General features: G+C 43.9%; 1 protein-coding gene across 2 annotated transcripts in view; it reads left to right on the top strand.

Annotated features, from left to right (window-relative positions):
• Nucleotides 1–18911, top strand: part of LRRIQ1 (leucine rich repeats and IQ motif containing 1) — a 332917-nt gene that overhangs the window by 74919 nt on the left and 239087 nt on the right. For both annotated transcript variants that reach the window (XM_077471833.1, XM_077471832.1), the window contains exons 8-9: nucleotides 1529–1681; nucleotides 13331–13481. In XM_077471833.1, the coding sequence (XP_077327959.1) occupies nucleotides 1529–1681; nucleotides 13331–13481 (304 nt within the window). The remainder of the gene's footprint in view (nucleotides 1–1528; nucleotides 1682–13330; nucleotides 13482–18911) is intronic.

The following is an 18911-nucleotide window of genomic DNA, read 5'->3' as shown; positions in this document are numbered from 1 at the left end:
TCGGCCGAGCATTGTATCAAAAATGTGAGAGGTATACTCACTTTTGTGAGATACTGTATTTCTTATAATGCGATAGGAAGACCTTAGAAATCATGTGTCAAGTAATGACAAGCACAAAGAAATATAGTAGTAATAATAATATAAATATAATAATAATAGTTAATAATATTATTATTACTATCCTTTATTGTGATTGTCATTTCTCCACATATGCTTTTTAGGGTCTTTCTATAGTGGTATAACATATATGTGACCGTTACTTCTCGACTTATGATTTCTAAGGTCTTCCTATTGCATTATAATAAATATATACATCTTGGATATTATATTTTTTCTTTATTGCATTCTTGCTTTTATACCCCAATTTTATATATTTGTTTTCTGTGCATTGTTTCATGTTTGCTCAATAGACCTGAAGAAGGGGGAGTCCTGTTCCCCGAAACGCATTGGCTTAATGTACTTACCAATTCTTTCAATAAACACCTTTTAACATACCTTCAAGTTTGCACCTCTTTGGACACCGGGCACTTCTTCCTTCCTACTTTTCTTCTTTTTTTTTTGGAAACGACCGTAAGGCCGTATACAAAAGGCAGCAGCACAAACCCCACGGGGCTCCATTGCCAATTTCCAATACTGGGGGCAACCTGCTGAAGGAATTCCTTCCTAATTGCCCACATAACCATCCACCCACAACCAGTGACTAATCCAGTCAGTCCAGTGCGGTCTCCGGCACAAACAAGACATTTTCCACTGTTTGGAATACTTTTCTAACCCAACACTGGTCATTATTTTCCATAATTTTTTAAGCTTCTTGGTCTTCATGATTTTGTTTTGATCTCTATTCTAATGTATTTTCAAAAATAAGTATATTTATATTGTGATTCTGAGACAATTTCACTTTACACAGGTAGACGGCTTTTACTAATTATGTGACATTGAAAGGCTGTTCATTACAACAGAGCTTATTTAATTTAGGTAGTTTCGGTCGATTGTTTTGTAAATAATTTGGAAAACTATTGATACTGCTTAAGCCGCGTACACACGGGCGGACTGTCTGGCCAACTTAGTCCGTCGAAAAACATTTCAGCGGACAGTCCGCTCGTGTGTGGGCTTCATCTGACTTTTTCAGCGTGCAGTCTGGCGGACTAAGTATTTCGGAATTTCCGTAATATTGTCCGTCAGACTTTGGTTTCAGCGGACAATCCGCTCGTGAGTAGGCTAGTTCGACGGACTAAGTATGGCGCATGCTCAGAAAGGATTTACACGGCGAAAGGTTGCATTGCTGTGTATTGGACTTCCTATTTCTAGTCCCGTCGTACGTGCTGTACACGGCATCGCGCAAACTTTCGACGGACTGTTTTGCATCCGTGTGTGGTCAAGTCCGTTCATTCGAAAGTAGGACGGACTGTCCGTCGGATTGTCTGACGGACTAAGTTGGCCATACAGTCCGCCTGTGTGTACGTGGCTTTAGAGTAAATTGGATGGAGTCTCTTTGGCATGTATTAACATATATTTATTTATTTTTTAGGTTACAACAGTGACTTTACATGACTTGCCTGGATGTAGCCTTTCTACGTTATCAAACTGTGAAAACCTGAAATATCTTTCTCTGAGGCGCTGTAGATTAACCGCGCTTGATGGTATAACTAACTGCAAGCAAATACAATATATCGATGTACAGGTATTTTCTACAGCTGGCTCTCTCCCCTTTTTTTTTATTTACATTGATATGTCATTTTTTTCTGTCCCTTATGCCGTGTACACACGATCAGACTATCTGGCGGATAGAAAGAAAGCCGGGCTCCTCCGCTAGTAAAAGAGCAGAAGATAGCGGAGGAGTCTGGCGAGAAGACCCCCCAAGATGGAAGAAGACCCCCGGAGCTGTGCAATAAATTATTTTCTGTTCAAAAAATTTTTATTGACAACAAGCAAAAGATACAAATGGTACAGTCACTGTTACAATCGTTTACAGGAGACAAACATTGTTAGCAGAGCTTTTGTATAGAGAGATAGGGGAGGATAAAGGCTATGTTTACAAATACATGTAGATTATATTGCGTTTTGGCATTCAATAGGAGCAAATATCAGAAATTGGTAGCAATGCTGATCTCATAAGGTTATAGGCTCAGTTTATATTGAGAAAGCCAATGAGAAAAGAGACTCTGCCTGAGCAACAGTAACGGAGATGTAAAAAGAAATAAGTGCTACATCATCAACAAAGTTTAAAGAATGGGAAGAGAGGTGTGAAAAGTAGTAGTCAAGAAAGGAAAAGGGGGAAAGGGAGCAAAAAAAGAAAGGAGAGCGAGAAATAGAGAGAAAAGATGGAAAGGAAAGTGGGGTAAAAAGGGGAGCAAGTTCTGGCCAGGTGGTCCACAGGTGCCGTGGGGGCTGAAAACACCCCACCCCCCGGGTCTTAAAAGAAAATATCAAAAAATCAGAAAATCTGAAAATCATGGCTCCAGGAGGCGTTTATCAAAGTCGTGGGGAAGGTAGTGATTAGACCATGGGCGCCAAATTTTAAGGTGTTGGGGAATTTTGTCTAGTATTGTAGCCTCAATTTTACTGTGAATCATGGCTTGGGTAACTCTACATTTAACTTCCGCTATATGTAAAAGTGGTGTCTTCCAAGCTTTCGCAATAGTCTGCTTGGCGGCCGTGGTAAGTTGAGAAAGGAGACGCAATTGTGCCCTAGACAAATTATGAGGAGGAAGGTTAAGTAAGGCAAGGGCCGGATCAGGAATAAGGGTAGTATTAAATAAGACAGAAGCCATTTGAAATATGATTCCCAAAAAGTGTTCTACTACTGGGCATGTCCACCATATATGGAGGTGTGTACCCCTTGAATCACAACCACGAAAACAACACGATCACATTCTGTGATGTTAGTTTAGTTGTTGCCCATATCCCTGCCCAATCGTCCGCATCCAAGTTAAGGGACAGGTCCGTAGACCAGGCCGAGGCATATGATGGAAGTGAGGAAGGAAGGGACGTGAGGTGAGCATAAAGATTGGAAATGATACCTGGATCATGTGGGTCGGAGTCACATATGTTCTCGAACATAGATAGATTGTGTGAGACTCTGTGGGAGCCCATGATTGTACGAATAAAGTGGGTGATTTGAATGTATCGGAAGTATTCCCGTGGAGGGATGTTCAACTGTGACTGGAGGACTGGGAAGGGTTTGACAATTCCATTGGAGATGAAATCACGAATACGTTCCAGACTGGCCCGAGACCATGTCTGAAAAGAGGCCGGCTGGGAAAAGGCTGGGTAAAAGAGCGGTTGGCCAAATAGGGAGAGTAAAGGCGAATGTGGAGAAAGCAATTTAAACGGTTTACACAGCTTGTCCCAGATTTTTAGGGAGTGCTGGGTTACGGGGTTAGATAGAGGGCCCCGAGCTGAAGCAGGGAGCCACAGAAGATTGGCGATAGAGATGGGATGGATATCTATTGCCTCCAGGGCGACCCATAGGGGAATCTCTGTCTTTGCATGATAGAGAGTAAGTTGTGCAAGTTGAGCGGAATGGTAGTACTGAAGAAAATTAGGAACTCCCAGGCCCCCATTAAGTTTACTGCGGAGTAGGGTAGGTCTGGAGATGCGTGGGGTCTTAGAACCCCAGATATATTTATATACCCTGCTCTGGATCACTCTATGGAAGTAGGGCGGAACGGTGACCGGGAGAACCCTGTATAAGTAAAGCAGTTTAGGCAGTAGGGACATTTTCACAGCTGCGATGCGACCAAGCCAGGATACGTGGAGGGGTAGCCAAGTATTAAGTAGGGAGGACAGGTATTTTAGCATTGGGAGATAGTTAGAATGGAACAGTTGGGTGGGGTCACTGGTTAATTTAATTCCTAAGTAGGGGATCGAGGAAGAGGACCATTGGAAAGGGAAGTTCATCTGTATGAGTTTAAGGTCGGTCATTGAAAGGGACACATTAAGGGCTTTGGATTTCGCTTGATTAACTTCCAGACCTGAAATCTTAGCAAACTTGGATAGGAGTTGTAGGAGGTTGGGCAGGGAGATGTGTGGGGAAGTAATGAATAGTAAAGCGTCATCGGCAAAGAGGCAAAGTTTGTGAGATGTGGAGGCTATGTCTAGACCATGAATATTAGGGTTCGATCTAATGAGGGCTGCAAGGGGTTAGATTACTAGGGCAAATAATAGTGGGGATAAGGGACAGCCCTGCCTCGTTCCACCAAGGATGGGGAAATATTCTGAGCTGAAACCAGGATATTTTATAAATGCTTGCGGGTGAGCGTATAATGAGTTAATCCAATGCAAAAAGTTGGGGCCAAAGCCCCAGCGTCCTAATATATAGTGAAGATAGGGCCAAGAGACTGTGTCAAAGGCTTTCCTGATATCGAGCGATAGGAGATGCATGGGAATCTTGCGGGATTTCGCTATGTGCTGTAGAAGGACAACTCGGCGGACGTTATCGCTGGCCTGATGACTGGGGATAAAGCCCACCTGGTCTTTGTGGATCAAGTGACCGATTATCGGATTGAGCCTCAAAGCAAGAACTTTAGCTAGGATTTTCACATCTAAATTTAAAAGGGAAATGGGCCTATAATTGGACCAGGGGGTGTGATCAGTGCTGGGTTTGGGGATCATAGCAATGATGGCAGTCAAGGTGTCGCGTCCGAGGGATTGTTGTTTTAGTAAGGCGTTAAACGAGTTGGCAAGAAGTGGGGCCAAGGTGGTTGCAAACTTTTTATAGTATAAGCCGGGAAGACCGTCTGGACCAGGGCGCTTGTGGGGTTTGAGTGTTTTGATAGCTCCGAGTACCTCATCGACCGAGATTGGTTTGTCGATAGACTCTCGACTGGCGTCAGGCAATTTAGGTATGGGCATGTCCCGAAATAACGTTTCTGCCTCCTGGGAGGGAAAAGGCCCCTGTTCCTTATATAAATCAGCAAGATGCCTACGAAATTCAGAAAGGGCTCTAACGGGGTTACTGGTGTGATTGCCATTAGCCAGCCGAAGCCTAACCGGAGCATAGTTATGATCCGGTCGCCTGAGGCGGAGTGCCAAAAAGGTATCTGGTTTATTGGCCTTGGTATAGATCTTGTGGCCAGACCGGCGGATAGACTTTTCCGCAGATTCAGCCAGAAGAAGGTCCAGTTCCAGTCTGGTTTTCTCCAGTAACTTTTTATTAGTACTAGATGGGGATACCTGAAATTGTAAAAACTGGTGGTGAAAGTCAGATTCCAACTGTCGGAGCCTGGCTTTCTTCTTCCGCTTAAGGTGGGTGGCAACGGAAATACAAGTACCTCTGACTACTGGTTTGTGGGCTTCCCAAAGCAGGGTCGACGAGACATCGGGTATGGAATTATGTGAGAGATAGTCATTAAGGGCCGATTGGATGTCTAGACAGTAGGACTGATTTGTTAGGAGGGCTTCATTCATGCACCAAGTTTTGGCGTCAGGACGGGGTATTAATGAAGAGATCGTGGTGATCACAGCACAGTGGTCCGACCATGTAATGGGGTGTATAATGGAATGTTGCAGGATTGGAGAGGATGCGATTGGCACAAGGATATGGTCAATTCTAGAGAAGGAATTGTGCGGGTAGGAGTAGTAAGTGTAATTTTTCTTCAGCGGATTACACTCTCTCCATGTGTCCAACAAGGAGTATTGGTGTAGTAGTCTACGTAATTGTGATGAAAGGGAATAATGACCCGGGGAGTAGGGTGATCTGTCAAGATGTGGGTGGAGTATCAAATTAGAATCACTGCACATAATTAAGGTACCTTTAGCATGGGACTTAATTACCCTCAGTAGATGGGAGAAAAAGGGGATCGGGTTAACATTAGGGGCATAATAGGAGACAAATGTTGTTTCCACTTCTTGTAGCAAGCCTATTAGGATAATGTAATGGCCAGCAGGATCTTTAATTTCTGTGGCAACTGTGAAGGGTAAGGATTGGGGGAAGGCCAGTAGAACCCCTCTTTGTTTAGATTCAGCAGAGGCAGTATAGACTAAAGGGTAACGGGAAACAAAAAATTTAGGGGTGTTACGAGCAGAAAAGTGGGTCTCTTGGAGGGCGACAATATCAGCCTTTAGGGAAGCAAAGGTGCGGAAGGCCTTGACCCTCTTATTCGGGGAGTTAAGTCCCTTAACATTAAGGGAGAGTATGTTTAGGGGGGCCATCCGGACGTATGTGGGGGATCACTAAAAAGTGGATGGAAGGGCAGAGGGACCACCTGACCAGAAAAGTAGAGTGGGGAAAGAGAGAGAAAGAGAGGATAGGGACAGAAAGTAAGGTGAAGGGAAGGAAAGTGTGGTGTATTGAGGGTTGATGAGTATTGAAGTTGAGAAATGGAAAGCGAGTCTTGTGTTGCCCAACTAAATAGCGCACCCTCTTTGCGGCCAACCAAAAACGGCCCAAGAGAGAGAGCACCGTAAGGTGGGGGAGCAGTGACAACTCCCAGCTGCTAAAGGATCTAACATATAAAACATTGCAATAATCCTGAAAATAACATGCTGAGTAAGCATAACACAAGACCATAAACAATAACGAGAAAGCATAGAGCCCCCTTGAATGGGCTTAACGTAATTGACCTTTGGGCTGGTGCAGGGGTAGTGGGGAAGGCGGAGGGGGGGGGGGAGGGAAGGGTGGAAGAGATGGGGTGCTGAAGCAAGGATGGAAATAGAGGGAAGGTGAGAGAAGAGAAAAAAGAAGAAGCAAAAGATAAAGGAGAAGAAGAAAAAGTGACCTGGGGGATAGGGGCAGAGAGGGAAGGAATAGGGGGAAGGGGAAAAAAAGGAAGAGGGGAGGACAGTAGCCCAAAAAACTTATATGGAGAAGTAAACAGCATAAGCCACAAATCACTAAATAGATAGTTGAACATTAAAGGGGGATGCAATGCGAGAGTAATAAAAAGGGGAAAAACAGTTGGGAAGGAAGGGTGTCCCAAAGCAGAAAGAAGGGGGGGAAAGGAAACAATCCCAACCCCCCACCCCTTACGCCCCCCCCTCCCCAATGTACATACCGCATAAAAAGGAAAACAAGGGTGAGCGGCTGGTTCAAAAAAAGAAAGAAATAATAAAGAAAAAAAAAGAAAAATAAGGGAAGATGAAAAAGAAAAAATGTACATGCATGACTGAACCCTGCCAGCAGCTCTATATGGAGCACGTAAGTCCCAGGGGATGTCTCAATGTGATCCGGCTGCGTACAGTGCAGCAGGAATCGCTGGGACCCAACATGATGGCACAAAAGCAGTGAGGAAAAAAAAATAGAAGGTAAAAAGTAAAAGATAAAAAATTAAAAACAAAAAACAAAAAAGCAAGGGCAAACAGGATAACTAGAAGCTTGAGGATGCTTGAAAGGTAGAACCATCGTTGCAAGGCTACTGTGGAGTCCTGTAAAACAGGGACACAGTGGGGGCACTCCGAGAGTACCAGGAGGGAGAATAAGAAGGCATCTGCGGGCAAATCAGCGTGGAGTACGGGACTTCGGACTGAGGATAGTGTCTTCATATCGTCGTTGCGGAGTCCCCTTACGAACGGAGGCTGGATTGGGATTGTTGCGTTTAGGCGTAGCCGAGTACGGGTGGGCAGCTGATTGGGCGGTTGTGCAGGGCAGCGCGGTCTCCGGGAGTTGGGCCGACGGGGCCAAGTGAAGCACTTCCAGGAGCTGTTGCAGGGATTCCGGGGATGAGCATGAGTGTTGTTGACCCAGATGTGTAAATTGCAGGGCAAAAGGGAATCTCCAAGTATATTTAAGTTGGTGTTGCATTAGAATCTGGAGCTGGGGTTTCATAGCGCGCCGTTTAGCAATAGTCAGAGGAGCCAAATCAGAGAAGAGTTGATACTTGTGGGTTTGAAAGATAAGTTCCTCTTTCTTGCGGGCGGCATTAATTAATTGCTCCTTCGTGCGGAAAAAGTGTAATTTTATGATGATATCCCGAGGGGGACCGTCTGGTGGACGGCGTGCGAGGGCTCGGTGGATTCTGTCGAACTCCAGACGTTCTATTGGGAGAGAGGGCGACAATTCCTGGAACAGAGCAGTGGTGAACGACTGTATGTCTTCAATAGATTCGGGGATGCCACGTAGGCGTAAATTGGACCTACGGGATCTGTTTTCGGCGTCCTCTAATCGGGATAACAGGGTAACATTCTCCTCCCTGAGCGTGGAGAGATCTTGTGAATGCTCCCGGAGGGTGAGTTCCATATCATCCACTCTGGTTTCCAGATCAGCAGTGCGCTGACCTATTTCCCGGATTTCTCGTGAAAGCCTGTCAGTGATCTGCTCAGAGGTAGTCTTGAGAGCTTTCTGGAGCATAGACTCCATGTGTCTTAGAAAGGCAGTTTGTGACATACCTGCGGAGGGTAGAGGTGGGGAGCCGCTGAGGTTAGTATCAGTGTCCTCTTCGTCACCGCTGTCAGAGGCCGGAGATGCAATGTGGTGTTTCGCCAGGGCCTTCGCCGCCATTTTGCAGGAGGCCCGGGCCAGAGCTTCTTTAATGGGTTTCGGCTTGTTTTTTCCCTTGGGACCCGTGAGTACCATACCGCGAGGTACAGCGTAGTTTCAGAGAGCGATCCCGTGGAAATCAGAGCAAAGGATCGGTTCAGGTTGTTATAAGCGATCCGTTAAAGCAGCGGGGAGTGCGGAGCTCTATGGAAGAACGTCTGCCATGTCGAGCCTCGCGCATGCGCCCCCGCAATAAATTATTTTAAACCCTTGTGTAGTGTTTTTTTTTTTTTTTTTACATTTTTTTCACCAGGTGAATGGGTAGGGGTACATTGTACCCCATACTCATTCACATAGGGTGGGGGGCGGTATCTGGGGGCCCCCTTATTAAAGGGGGCTCCCAGATTCCGATAAGCCCCCCGCCCGCAGACCCCGACAACCAACGGCCAGGGTTGTCGGGAAGAGGCCCTTGTCCTCATCAACATGGGGAAAAGGTGCTTTGAGGTGGGGGGCCGCAGGGCACGTGGCCTGGTACGGCTCGGGGGGGGGGGGCGCTCGCTCGTCCCCACCCCCTTTCCTGACCGGCCGGGTTGCGTGCTCGGATAAGGGTCTTATATGGACCTTGGGGGGGACCTCCACGTAATTTTTTCAGCATAGGGCTTCCCCTTTAAGTCCATACCAGGTGACAGTGCCAGTGACGTGTCAATCTCGCCGCTGAAGGCAGCGACATTGACTTCCTTCGCTAGTCCCGGCTACCTGGAGCCACGTTCAAAATGAACGGACTTTCCTCTGTGTGTGGGTAAGTCCGTTCATTTCAAAAGTATGGCGGACTCCCGCCATAGTCCGGCAGACTAGGTCTGGCTGTGTGTGGGTAGGTCCGCTTGTTCGGAAAGTTCCGGCAGACTTTCCGGTGGTTTGTCCGCCAGACTAAGTCCGCTAGTCTGATCATGTGTACGCGGCATAAGAGATCTTATTCTACTTAAATTAATAAAATACGTTTGGTAAGTTATATTTATTGATTATGCCACCTTTTCAGGCACATGGTGCTTGGAGGGGTCACAGACCCCCAAAGCATCCTCCCAATGTTGAGGGCATGTGGCCGGGTACGGTTCAGGAGGGGGGGCGCTCTCTCGTCCCCCCCTCTTTTCCTGCGGCCTGCCAGGTTGCGTGCTCGGATAAAGGGTCTGGTATGGATTTTTAGGGGGACCTCCACACAAAAAAATTCGACGTGGGTTCCCCTTAATATCCATACCAGACCCTTCAGGTCTGGTATGGATATTTAGGAGGTCCCCCACGTAAAAAAAAATGTTTAAATTTGATAAAGGTTCCCCTTAATATCCATACCAGACCTGAAGGGCCTGGTAATTGAATTTAGGGGAACCCCCACGCTTTTTATTTTTTTATCAATGAATGAATTGTCGGCTAATACAGAGAACATTCATTGAGTGTTCTCTGTATTACGGGAGCCGACAATGGAAAGTGATTTTAAAAGACTTTTTTTCCTTGCGAAATGACACTTTGTGCAGGGACAGTTCTAAGCACGGGAAACATGCGCCCCTATACAGGCATACTATAGACACCCCCCAGGTACGAAATTTAAAGGAATATTACACTTTTATTGTTTCACTTTAATCATTATTAAAATCACTGCTCCTGAAAAAACTGCAGTTTTTAAAACTTTTTTTTTGCATTGATCCATGTCCCCAAACACTTTTTAGAACAGTAACTTGCATATTAGCCTTTTAAAATTAGCACTTTAGATTGTGAACGTTCGAGTCCCATAGACTTTAATAGGGTTCTAAAGTTCACATAAAGTTTAGGTCTGTTCGCAGGTTCTGGTGCAAACCGAACAAGGGGGTGTTCGGCTCATCCTTAATGCTTGATATCAAATGGCATGGTATTTTTAATAAAGATTGCAACTCCCCTAGTCTTGGACTCAAAAGTTGTAAAAAAAGTGTAGTGGAGGAGAAGTGGGTCTCCTGCATCAGAATGAGATCTGCCCCTATATTGTTCTAGTATTTGAAGGCATTTCTCCACCTTTGTGGGGAGTTGAAGCCTCTCACATTGTGAGATATTATTTCACGTTTTAAGTGTGATTGCCCACTGAGCTCACGTGGCCAGAAGTTTAGCTTAACTATATATGGGACCAACACTATGGGGCCTGCCAGAGAGCCCAGGGAACGTGGCCCTGCTCTCCTGCATAGCCTGTAACACATATGTAAATAATTCTTAATAGCGCTGATGACCATCTTTATTATCTCAGCAACATAAAAAAACATAAAAAGCAAAACCTTAAAACATTAGTAAGTGACCAAACTCTAAGTCCTTGTACACATGGTCGGACATTCCGATGGACAATGTCCGATTGGACCGTGTTGTCGGATAATCCGACAGTGTGTGGGCTCCATTGGACTGTGTTTTCCAGCTGGGCTATAACATTTTCTGACAACATGATCCGATCGGACTTTGTCCGATCATGTGTAGAGAATTCCGATCGGACAAAGTGCCACGCATGCTCAGATCAAATTCCTAGACCAAAGCTATTGGCTACTAGCCTGAACGTAGTCCCGTCCTAAAGAAATAACGTCATCACGTTAAGTATGATCGGATTTTCTGACAACTTTGTCAGACTGTGTGTATGCAGCAGTTTCTGACAAAATCCGACGGATTTGGTTGTCGGAATGTCCGACCCTGTGTACAAGGGCTAAGGGGCAGGATGGGGAGAACACCCTGACCTGCATAACCAAGTTCAGCAGACTATCTAGTCCAATACTCCTGTGCTCTTGAAATCCCACTGGTAAGGGGGGAATGAGGGGGGGGGGTGAATGGGTAAATCGGGGTCCCTCCCTTCAGATAAAGGGTGGGAGAGATGTATATATCTTGATAAGAGCGGTTGTGGGTGGGGGGCTGCTCAAGTGGGTGAGAAGAGACACTTGCTAGGGAGTATGAGACCAAAATGCTAATTTCAATGTCGACTGTAGAAAAAGAGTTTAAACAAACTGTTCTGGAATTCTAACCATCCTCCATGAGTAGGGAATGTGAAAATCTGTTCTGACCATCCAGATTTAGGCGACCAGATCCCTGGAGCGTTGGCGGTTCCTCCTGTCCCATTGGGGTGATTGGGTAGCCCATATTGGGGTTGGGCGAGGAGTTGAGGAGAGCCTCAGCACATTCTTAGGATTCGGCAGGCCCAATTTCACCAGGATTTCCTTGCCTTCCGTGACCGTAGTGGCAATATAGGTAGTCCCATTATGGGGTATCAAAAGCTTAAACGGAAACCCCCATCTATAGCGGATATTCGCCGATTGCAGGACCGAAGTGACCTCCTTCATCCGTCTCCTTTTCTCCTTTTTCTGCTGGGGATATATCTGGGTATATTTGAACTGTGTTCCCATCTAGCTGGATGCGAGGGGTGTTGCTGGATGCTTGCAGGATTTCCTCCTTCACTAAAAAGTCTTTCAGGCATATCACAAAGTCCCTAGGAGGTTTTTCAGGCTGTGGTTTGGGTCTTAAGGCTCTATGTATCCTGTCGCATATGAATGAGGCCTCAGGCTGGTCTGGGAGCAGGGAGTGAAACAGTCTCTTAATGGCTTCTGGCAAATCAGTGACTGTTTCTGGCACACCATGGACCCTGATGTTGTTTCTTATGGCTGTCTAAATCTTCAAGGTGATTTTGTAATTGAAGAACCGTGTCTGAGAGGACCTCATGATCTTTGCGGAGGTCTACATATGCCAGGTGTAGTTCATCACGTTTGATTTCAAATATGTCCGTTCGCCCCCCCTAGTGCTGCAATCTCCTGGGTGAGAGTGTTTGTGGATTTGTGTAATTACAATCTGACTTCCAGGTCAGCCTTAGTGAGATGAGGGGTGTACTCACTCTGCTCTGAAGAGGCTGTGGGAGAGGCCGCTGGATCGGGGATGTCTGGAGGAACATTATGATGCTGGGCACCATCTTGTGACATTGCGGTCTGTTCCCTTACCCGGAGGAAGACGTTTGTTAGGGGCCGCTGAGCGTATTTTTGTTTGTTTTTTTTGGATGTCGACATGCAACCGCAGGTCCGACAGGGGTGCTGGGGCTGTCAGAGAGAAAATTGTGTGCTTTAAAGCCCCGGGGAGTTCGTTTAGGTCTCCACTTCCCACAGGGCTCAGACTCCTAGCTTCCGGACAGTGTTGTGCCACGCATGCGCCCCTATATGGGGGCATCCTTTGTTTTGTTTTTGAGTAACCCTTTCAGCACCAAAGGTACTACACAGGTTCTGGCAGTGCTGCACATTTGATTTGACCCCTGCAAGTGCCCCAGATACCATATATCCCATATATACTGTACCATACTAACATAACATACTTCCACATGTTCCTATTGGCCTTTTTCCAATGCTTTTGATGCCTGAAAAATGCTAGTTCACAAAAAATCACATCATAAAGAGCATAAAATCTTACTAGATACTATTGTTTTCCCTGAAATTAGTTGATGATGGAGGTGCCTACTTGTGCCTTCCATCACCATAGCACAAACAAGAATGCTTATCCATGCTGAGATTTCATGTGTACCTGAAAGCAATGCAGTACTGGTGACTAAGAGTGTTCATATTGTTCCTGTACTGCCACCTATTTTCTATTTTTTATGGGCTCTTTTAGAAATAAAGCTAGCCAGTAGAGGAATAATCTACAAATTGGTGTATGGAAAACTATTACAAAATATGGAGTAATCAGATAAAAAAGTTAAAAAAGACACAAATAATCTACACCTAAGTTTCCTGTTAAACATATGCCTTGTTCAGATAATTTCAGGTTTACGTTGTAATGCTTGATAAATACCCAGTCCGCATTACTAAACGCTTAAAATGTACCTTGAAATAAAAGCTTTTAATAATTAAAATTTTTAGTAATTCTTGCATTTGTTGTTTCTCACAGGAAAACTGCATAAATGTAATTAACTGTGAAGATCTGGAAAATCTAACTGTACTGCTGTTGAACAAGAACAAAGTTACATCAATACATGGACTAGACAACTGTAAAAACCTCAGAAGTTTGGAGTTATCATTTAATTTAATAACTAGAATTAGTAAGTGTGCTTTTTCATAGTTATTTGTCTGTTTATATTGTACAAAACATCTAGACTCTTCTCTATACTAATCATAGATACAGTATACATGGGAATGTTATACAGCTGACTTGACCAATTTGATTGATGCATTAACCAAAATGTAAGGATTTTGCTAAAACAAAGTATAAGCAGAGTTCTGTGAAATTAACATCAATTATAAACCATAAAAAAAGAAAAATATGCTTAGTTCTTAGTAAGCATTTCTACCTTGACCTTTTGTGGCTGCACAGTTATATAATTTATTTGGGAATATAGAAAGCAGTGTACATTACTGCCATATGATGAAGTAGATGCTACAAACTGCAATTCTCAGCAACATTTGCTGCTGCTCCACCGCTAGGGACTTGCTGAGCAGATGCTGCTGCCAGTGGTGGGACATAGAGAAGAACTAGGCTGATTCTAATGGACCTGCCCCAACTTGGCCCAGATCATAACTCCAGATTAGATTAAAGCCCCTTACACACAGGCAGAATATTGTCCGAAATCAGCCGCTATAGTAGATACCAGCTGACATTGAGTTGAGTTGCATCTCGATATAGCGAAGTCCTTTACCCCATAGGGTCCCGATGCGCTTACACTAGGGCTGCAACTAAAAATTATTTTCATAATCAATTAGTTGGCCGATTATTGTTTCGATTAATCGGTTAATAACCTTAAAAAAAAAAAAAGTGTATAATTTAGTTACTATGTCAAGTTTTTAAAAAAAAGGCACTTTATTCTTAACTGTCTCTATGCAGTGGTAAATATAAATAACCAACTATATGGTTAGGGAGCAAAATATCTAATCCACAATAAACACATAATCCACATAGACAGAAGAGGTATACTGTATATACTATTAGAGGAGAAATACTGTATATACTATTAGAGGATGAATCTGGTAAATATCAGACTCAGAGATCTATTTTTTTTAATTAAAAACAAAGTCTTCCTTCAAAAACAAAAATTCATTTTAAGAACGTTCGTTCTATTTTCTAATCGTTAGTGGGTCAAATCGACATTCATTTTCAACCACAGTGACGGGAAAATTTGGAAATAGAAAACTGCTTGGTCAAAGAAATTTTCAGACAGTGTATGTGGTTTTCATTCAGAAATTACATTAATTTTAAAAACAGAATTGTTAAAAACAAGTGAGAATTTCAAACATTCTTTAATTCAGCGACTGTACAAAGATTTTTCGTCTGAATATTCTCGTCTGAAAATTGATCCATATGGCCAGTATAAGGCTCGGTATACACCTATGCAGTTTGCATTTGATCTGTTTCTGCTGTGCTTTTTGTGGTGCGTTTTTGATTTTTTGCACACGTGATTTTGCTGCGATTTGCGTTTTTGCTTTTTTTTTGGCCAATTTGTTGTTGGGCAGAATAAAAAAACACAAATTGCTACAAAAACGCATTACATGCTTCTCTGCAGCTTCTCTATTGAAGTATATTGAACCTCCGTTTTGCGTGAACGTGTCCCATAGGAAATCATGTAAATGAACTGTAGTGCGTTTCTGCAAAAAACACATAGATGTGAACCAAGTCTAAGCCCTTGTACACACGGTCGGACATTTTGCCAACCAAATCCGTTGGATTTTGTCAGACGGATTTTGTCCGACGGATTGTGTCCGAAACTGTTGCATACACACGGTCGGACCAAGTTGTTGGAAAATCCGATCGTTCAGAACGTGATGACGTTATTTCGTTACGACGGGACTACATTCAGGCTAGTAGCCAATAGCTTTGGTGTAGGAATTTGATCTGAGCATGCGTGGCACTTTGTCCGATCTGAATTCTCTACACATGATCGGAGTAAGTCCGATCGGACCAGTTTGTCGGAAAATATTTCCAACAAGTTGGAAAATTGGGTCCGACGGATATTCCGACGGAATCAGTCTGATGCATACCACACACAGTCGGATTATCTAACAGCACGGTCCGATAGGACACATTCCGACGGATTCTCCGACCGTGTGTACAAGGGCTAAGACGTTTAGTAACATAATGGGGTTAAAAAAAAAAAAATTAGACCTTTATCGTACAAAAGAAAAAAACAGATGATCACTACTCTAAGCCCTTGTACACACGGTCGGAGATTCCGACGGAATGTGTCCGATCGGACCGTTTTGGCGTATAATCCGACTGTGTGTGGTCCCCATCAGTCCCCATTCCAACTTGTCGGTAAAATTTTGTCCGATCATGTGTAGAGAATTCCAATCGGACAAAGTGCCACGCATGCTCAGATCAAATTCCTACACCAGAGCTATTGGCTACTAGCATGAACGTCGTAACCAAATAACGTCATCACGTTCTGAACGATCAGGGTTTCCGACAACTTTGTCCGACCGTGTGTATGCAACAATTTCGGACAAAATCTGTCTGAAAAAATCAGACGGATTTGGTTGTCGGAATGTCCGACCGTGTGTACAAGGGCTAAGGGTTTTTTTTACTGTAGAACTGTGAAAGTAATATTTACAGTAGCGATTATTTGCTCTTTTTGTACTATAAAAGGCAAATTTTTTTTTTAACCCCATTATGTTACTGGCCGATTAATCGATTATGAAAATAGTAATTGATTACTTTCATAATCGATTAGTTGTCGATTTAATCAATTAGTTGTTTCAGCCCTAGCTTACATACACATATACATATACCAGGGCCAATTTTATGGACAGGATCTGAATAACCTACTAGCATATCTTTGGAGTGTGGGAGGAAACCGGAGTACCCAGAGGAAACCCACGCAGGCACAGGGAGAACATGCAAACTCCAGGCAGATGGTGTTGTGGTCGGGATTTGAACCAGTGACCCTATTTCTGCTAGGTGAGAGTGCTAACCACTACACCTTTGTGCTGCCCTTTCAGGCTGTGCATATAGGTCCTTGTTTGACAGAAGCCAATCTCATGACTGGCTTCTGTCGAACGAGCATGCTGGAAAACCAGCAGACGATTGGCATCTGATCAGCGCTGGTGTTCCAGCATGCGAGCACTGAGTGTGTTCTGGCGGGAGTGCGGTCCCCATGTCAGAACACTATAGCTCAGCGGGGAGATCGCTGTACTAACCTCACATTGTTAGTACATGACCTGCTGCAAGCTCCTCAGTTGTTGTTTTTTTGTTCAGTCCACTGGGCTGAACGAAAAAATAACTTACTGTGTGTATCAGGCTTTAGTGTGGCTCAATTGACTGAACATGGTAAATGGGCAGTACCAGGTGCCTGGAAACTGCTAGTGCAATTTTGTCTTTTAGTGAGAATAGGCTCATATGTGAACTCCATGCAGATATTTAAAGCACAATTTAATGAAGTGCTGTAATCATACATCATGGCATGTTTTTTTAATTTTTTTTTATTGCAAGCAGTGGAAGCATATGAATTTGATTTGGGATTAGCCTCTATTAGAACTGTGTAATGTGGCAAGGCTGTGTAAATCTCAGAAATTGATGGAGTGAAATACAAGTAATTTGGCAAAAATACGGCTCTTATATATGTATTTAATCTGTGTATGTCTACAGTTCAGCTTTAAAACTTAAAGTGGTTGCAAAGGTAAAAAAAAAAAAATTCTACCTTAATGCATTCTTTCCATTAAAGTAAAAAAACTTTTAAATAGTAGTAGCCCCCCGCCCCCCTCAAATACATACTTGAGCCTGATCTCCATCCAGCATGTCCGCAGCAGCTCCTCTCCCCTCTCCCTTATCTTAAAAAAATTTAAGCTTTACAATCACTTTAATTTATGTCTGTGGTCCAGCAGGCTCCTCTACAGAATCACTACCATCCTTTAGCTTCTCTGCCATGTTGTTTAGCTGATGGGAGTGAAAGAAATAAGCTACAAGTTGCTGAAACCATAGCTTATACAGATTTTTCCCATCTGACTTCCCTAGGCTAAGCATAGCTGAGTATTTTGTCCATCCCCATATAAAAGCACTGGGCCGATCAACAAGCACCATATCTATCATATGAAGTGAGTCAATTGCTCTTTCATGAATCCAGTTACAGTGATCTCCTTCCATTGCTGGTGGTGAACAGAGTGGCAGGGGAGCAAAGAAAAGCTAAGAATATGCTTCTAAAAGGATTAAAGCAAACTTGTTGCTTTGCCCTAATTGTTAGCAATAACAGCAGCAATGGTAGCTATGGTAGTGTAGTATGCAAATGCTTTGTGTATACCTTCTTAGTGAGCAGTTTTTAGACTAATAATGGTATACTAGCACTCTCTCCTGCACAGTATCAATCTAAGGTAGAGGAAGTTATGGCTTTTAGCACATATAATTAGTCACTTTTGATGATGGTGTGGGAGATTTTTTGGTTATGCAGTCGCTATTATACAAAATACTACTATACAGATTGTTAGATGCGGGTTGGAAGGATTTTGAACAGTATACTGCCGGGGTGAGAAACCCATTTTCCCAAGGGGCTACATAAGAAGCTGGGACTGTTGTGGAAGGCCGGACCAATAGACTGAACTTAATTCCACTCAATTATAATTTTATTGGTTTATAAAAAACAGTAAATGTTATGGTTTTGAGCACCTACTGGTAAGAACACAAGGTACATTAAGGCTAAGAAAATGTGTAGCTAAATCTTACCTGTATATGCTGCAGACATTCGCATTGCTGCCCTGAGGGATAAGAACTGACCGGTAGCAGACAGTAGGTAGTGACAGGAGAGCATTGGGAGGACTCCTAGGCAATTATACCCCACCAGAAACAAGCCTCCTGCTCTGCCAATCAGTTCCTCTGGCTCTCTCCTTCCAGTTCTGGCTGCTGTCCACAGAGTCCACACAGATATCTGTAAGCCTGCCTCTGTGCATGTCCACTTCCAAGCTGACAGGCTCAAAGAGGCATGCTGACAGTGGAGGCATTGCAGGCCGGACAAGGAGAGCCAAGGAACAGATGTGGCTCGTGTGCCACAATTTGCCTAGGTTTGGTATACCGTGTATGTTTCTCTTGGGTATGTAACCTACACATGGTGCAGGGATTCAGAGTTTATGGATGATATGGAGATAACAAAGTTTATTTTCTCAGGATCCTAATATGTTTTGTTCTTGATCCTGGAGCCCAGAGACTTTCTATAGCTTTGCGTAGGATAAAGTCTCCATTCCATATCGTACCTGGTAGCTAAGATGTGGAATGGAGGCTTTATCCTACCTTATGTCCATATCTTACATAGTAACCAGACCTGATTATTGGTCTCAGTTATCCACAGGCCTTTGTGAGCTGATTAATGCTCAATGCCCCCTCTCTTTCTCTCTCTACTGTGGGAGCCTGCTGCTGCGTGGAAGGCTGAGTGTGGACAGAACACTAAAAGAATGGTTCAAGTGCTGCCTGTTGTGTTGGCTAACCTATTAGAGTACACCCTATTAGCCAGGAACAGAGTTTAGTTATAGGCTTGGACAAGCTGATGTTTTGTTTTATG

Source organism: Lithobates pipiens, unplaced genomic scaffold (genome assembly GCF_037356315.1).
Source record: "Lithobates pipiens isolate NorthernLeopardFrog02 unplaced genomic scaffold, aLitPip1_a1.2 Scaffold_8, whole genome shotgun sequence".
NCBI classification, from domain to species: domain Eukaryota; kingdom Metazoa; phylum Chordata; class Amphibia; order Anura; family Ranidae; genus Lithobates; species Lithobates pipiens.
The sequence above is the reverse complement of the archived record's forward strand: the minus strand, read 5'-3'. Positions and strand labels throughout refer to the sequence as shown.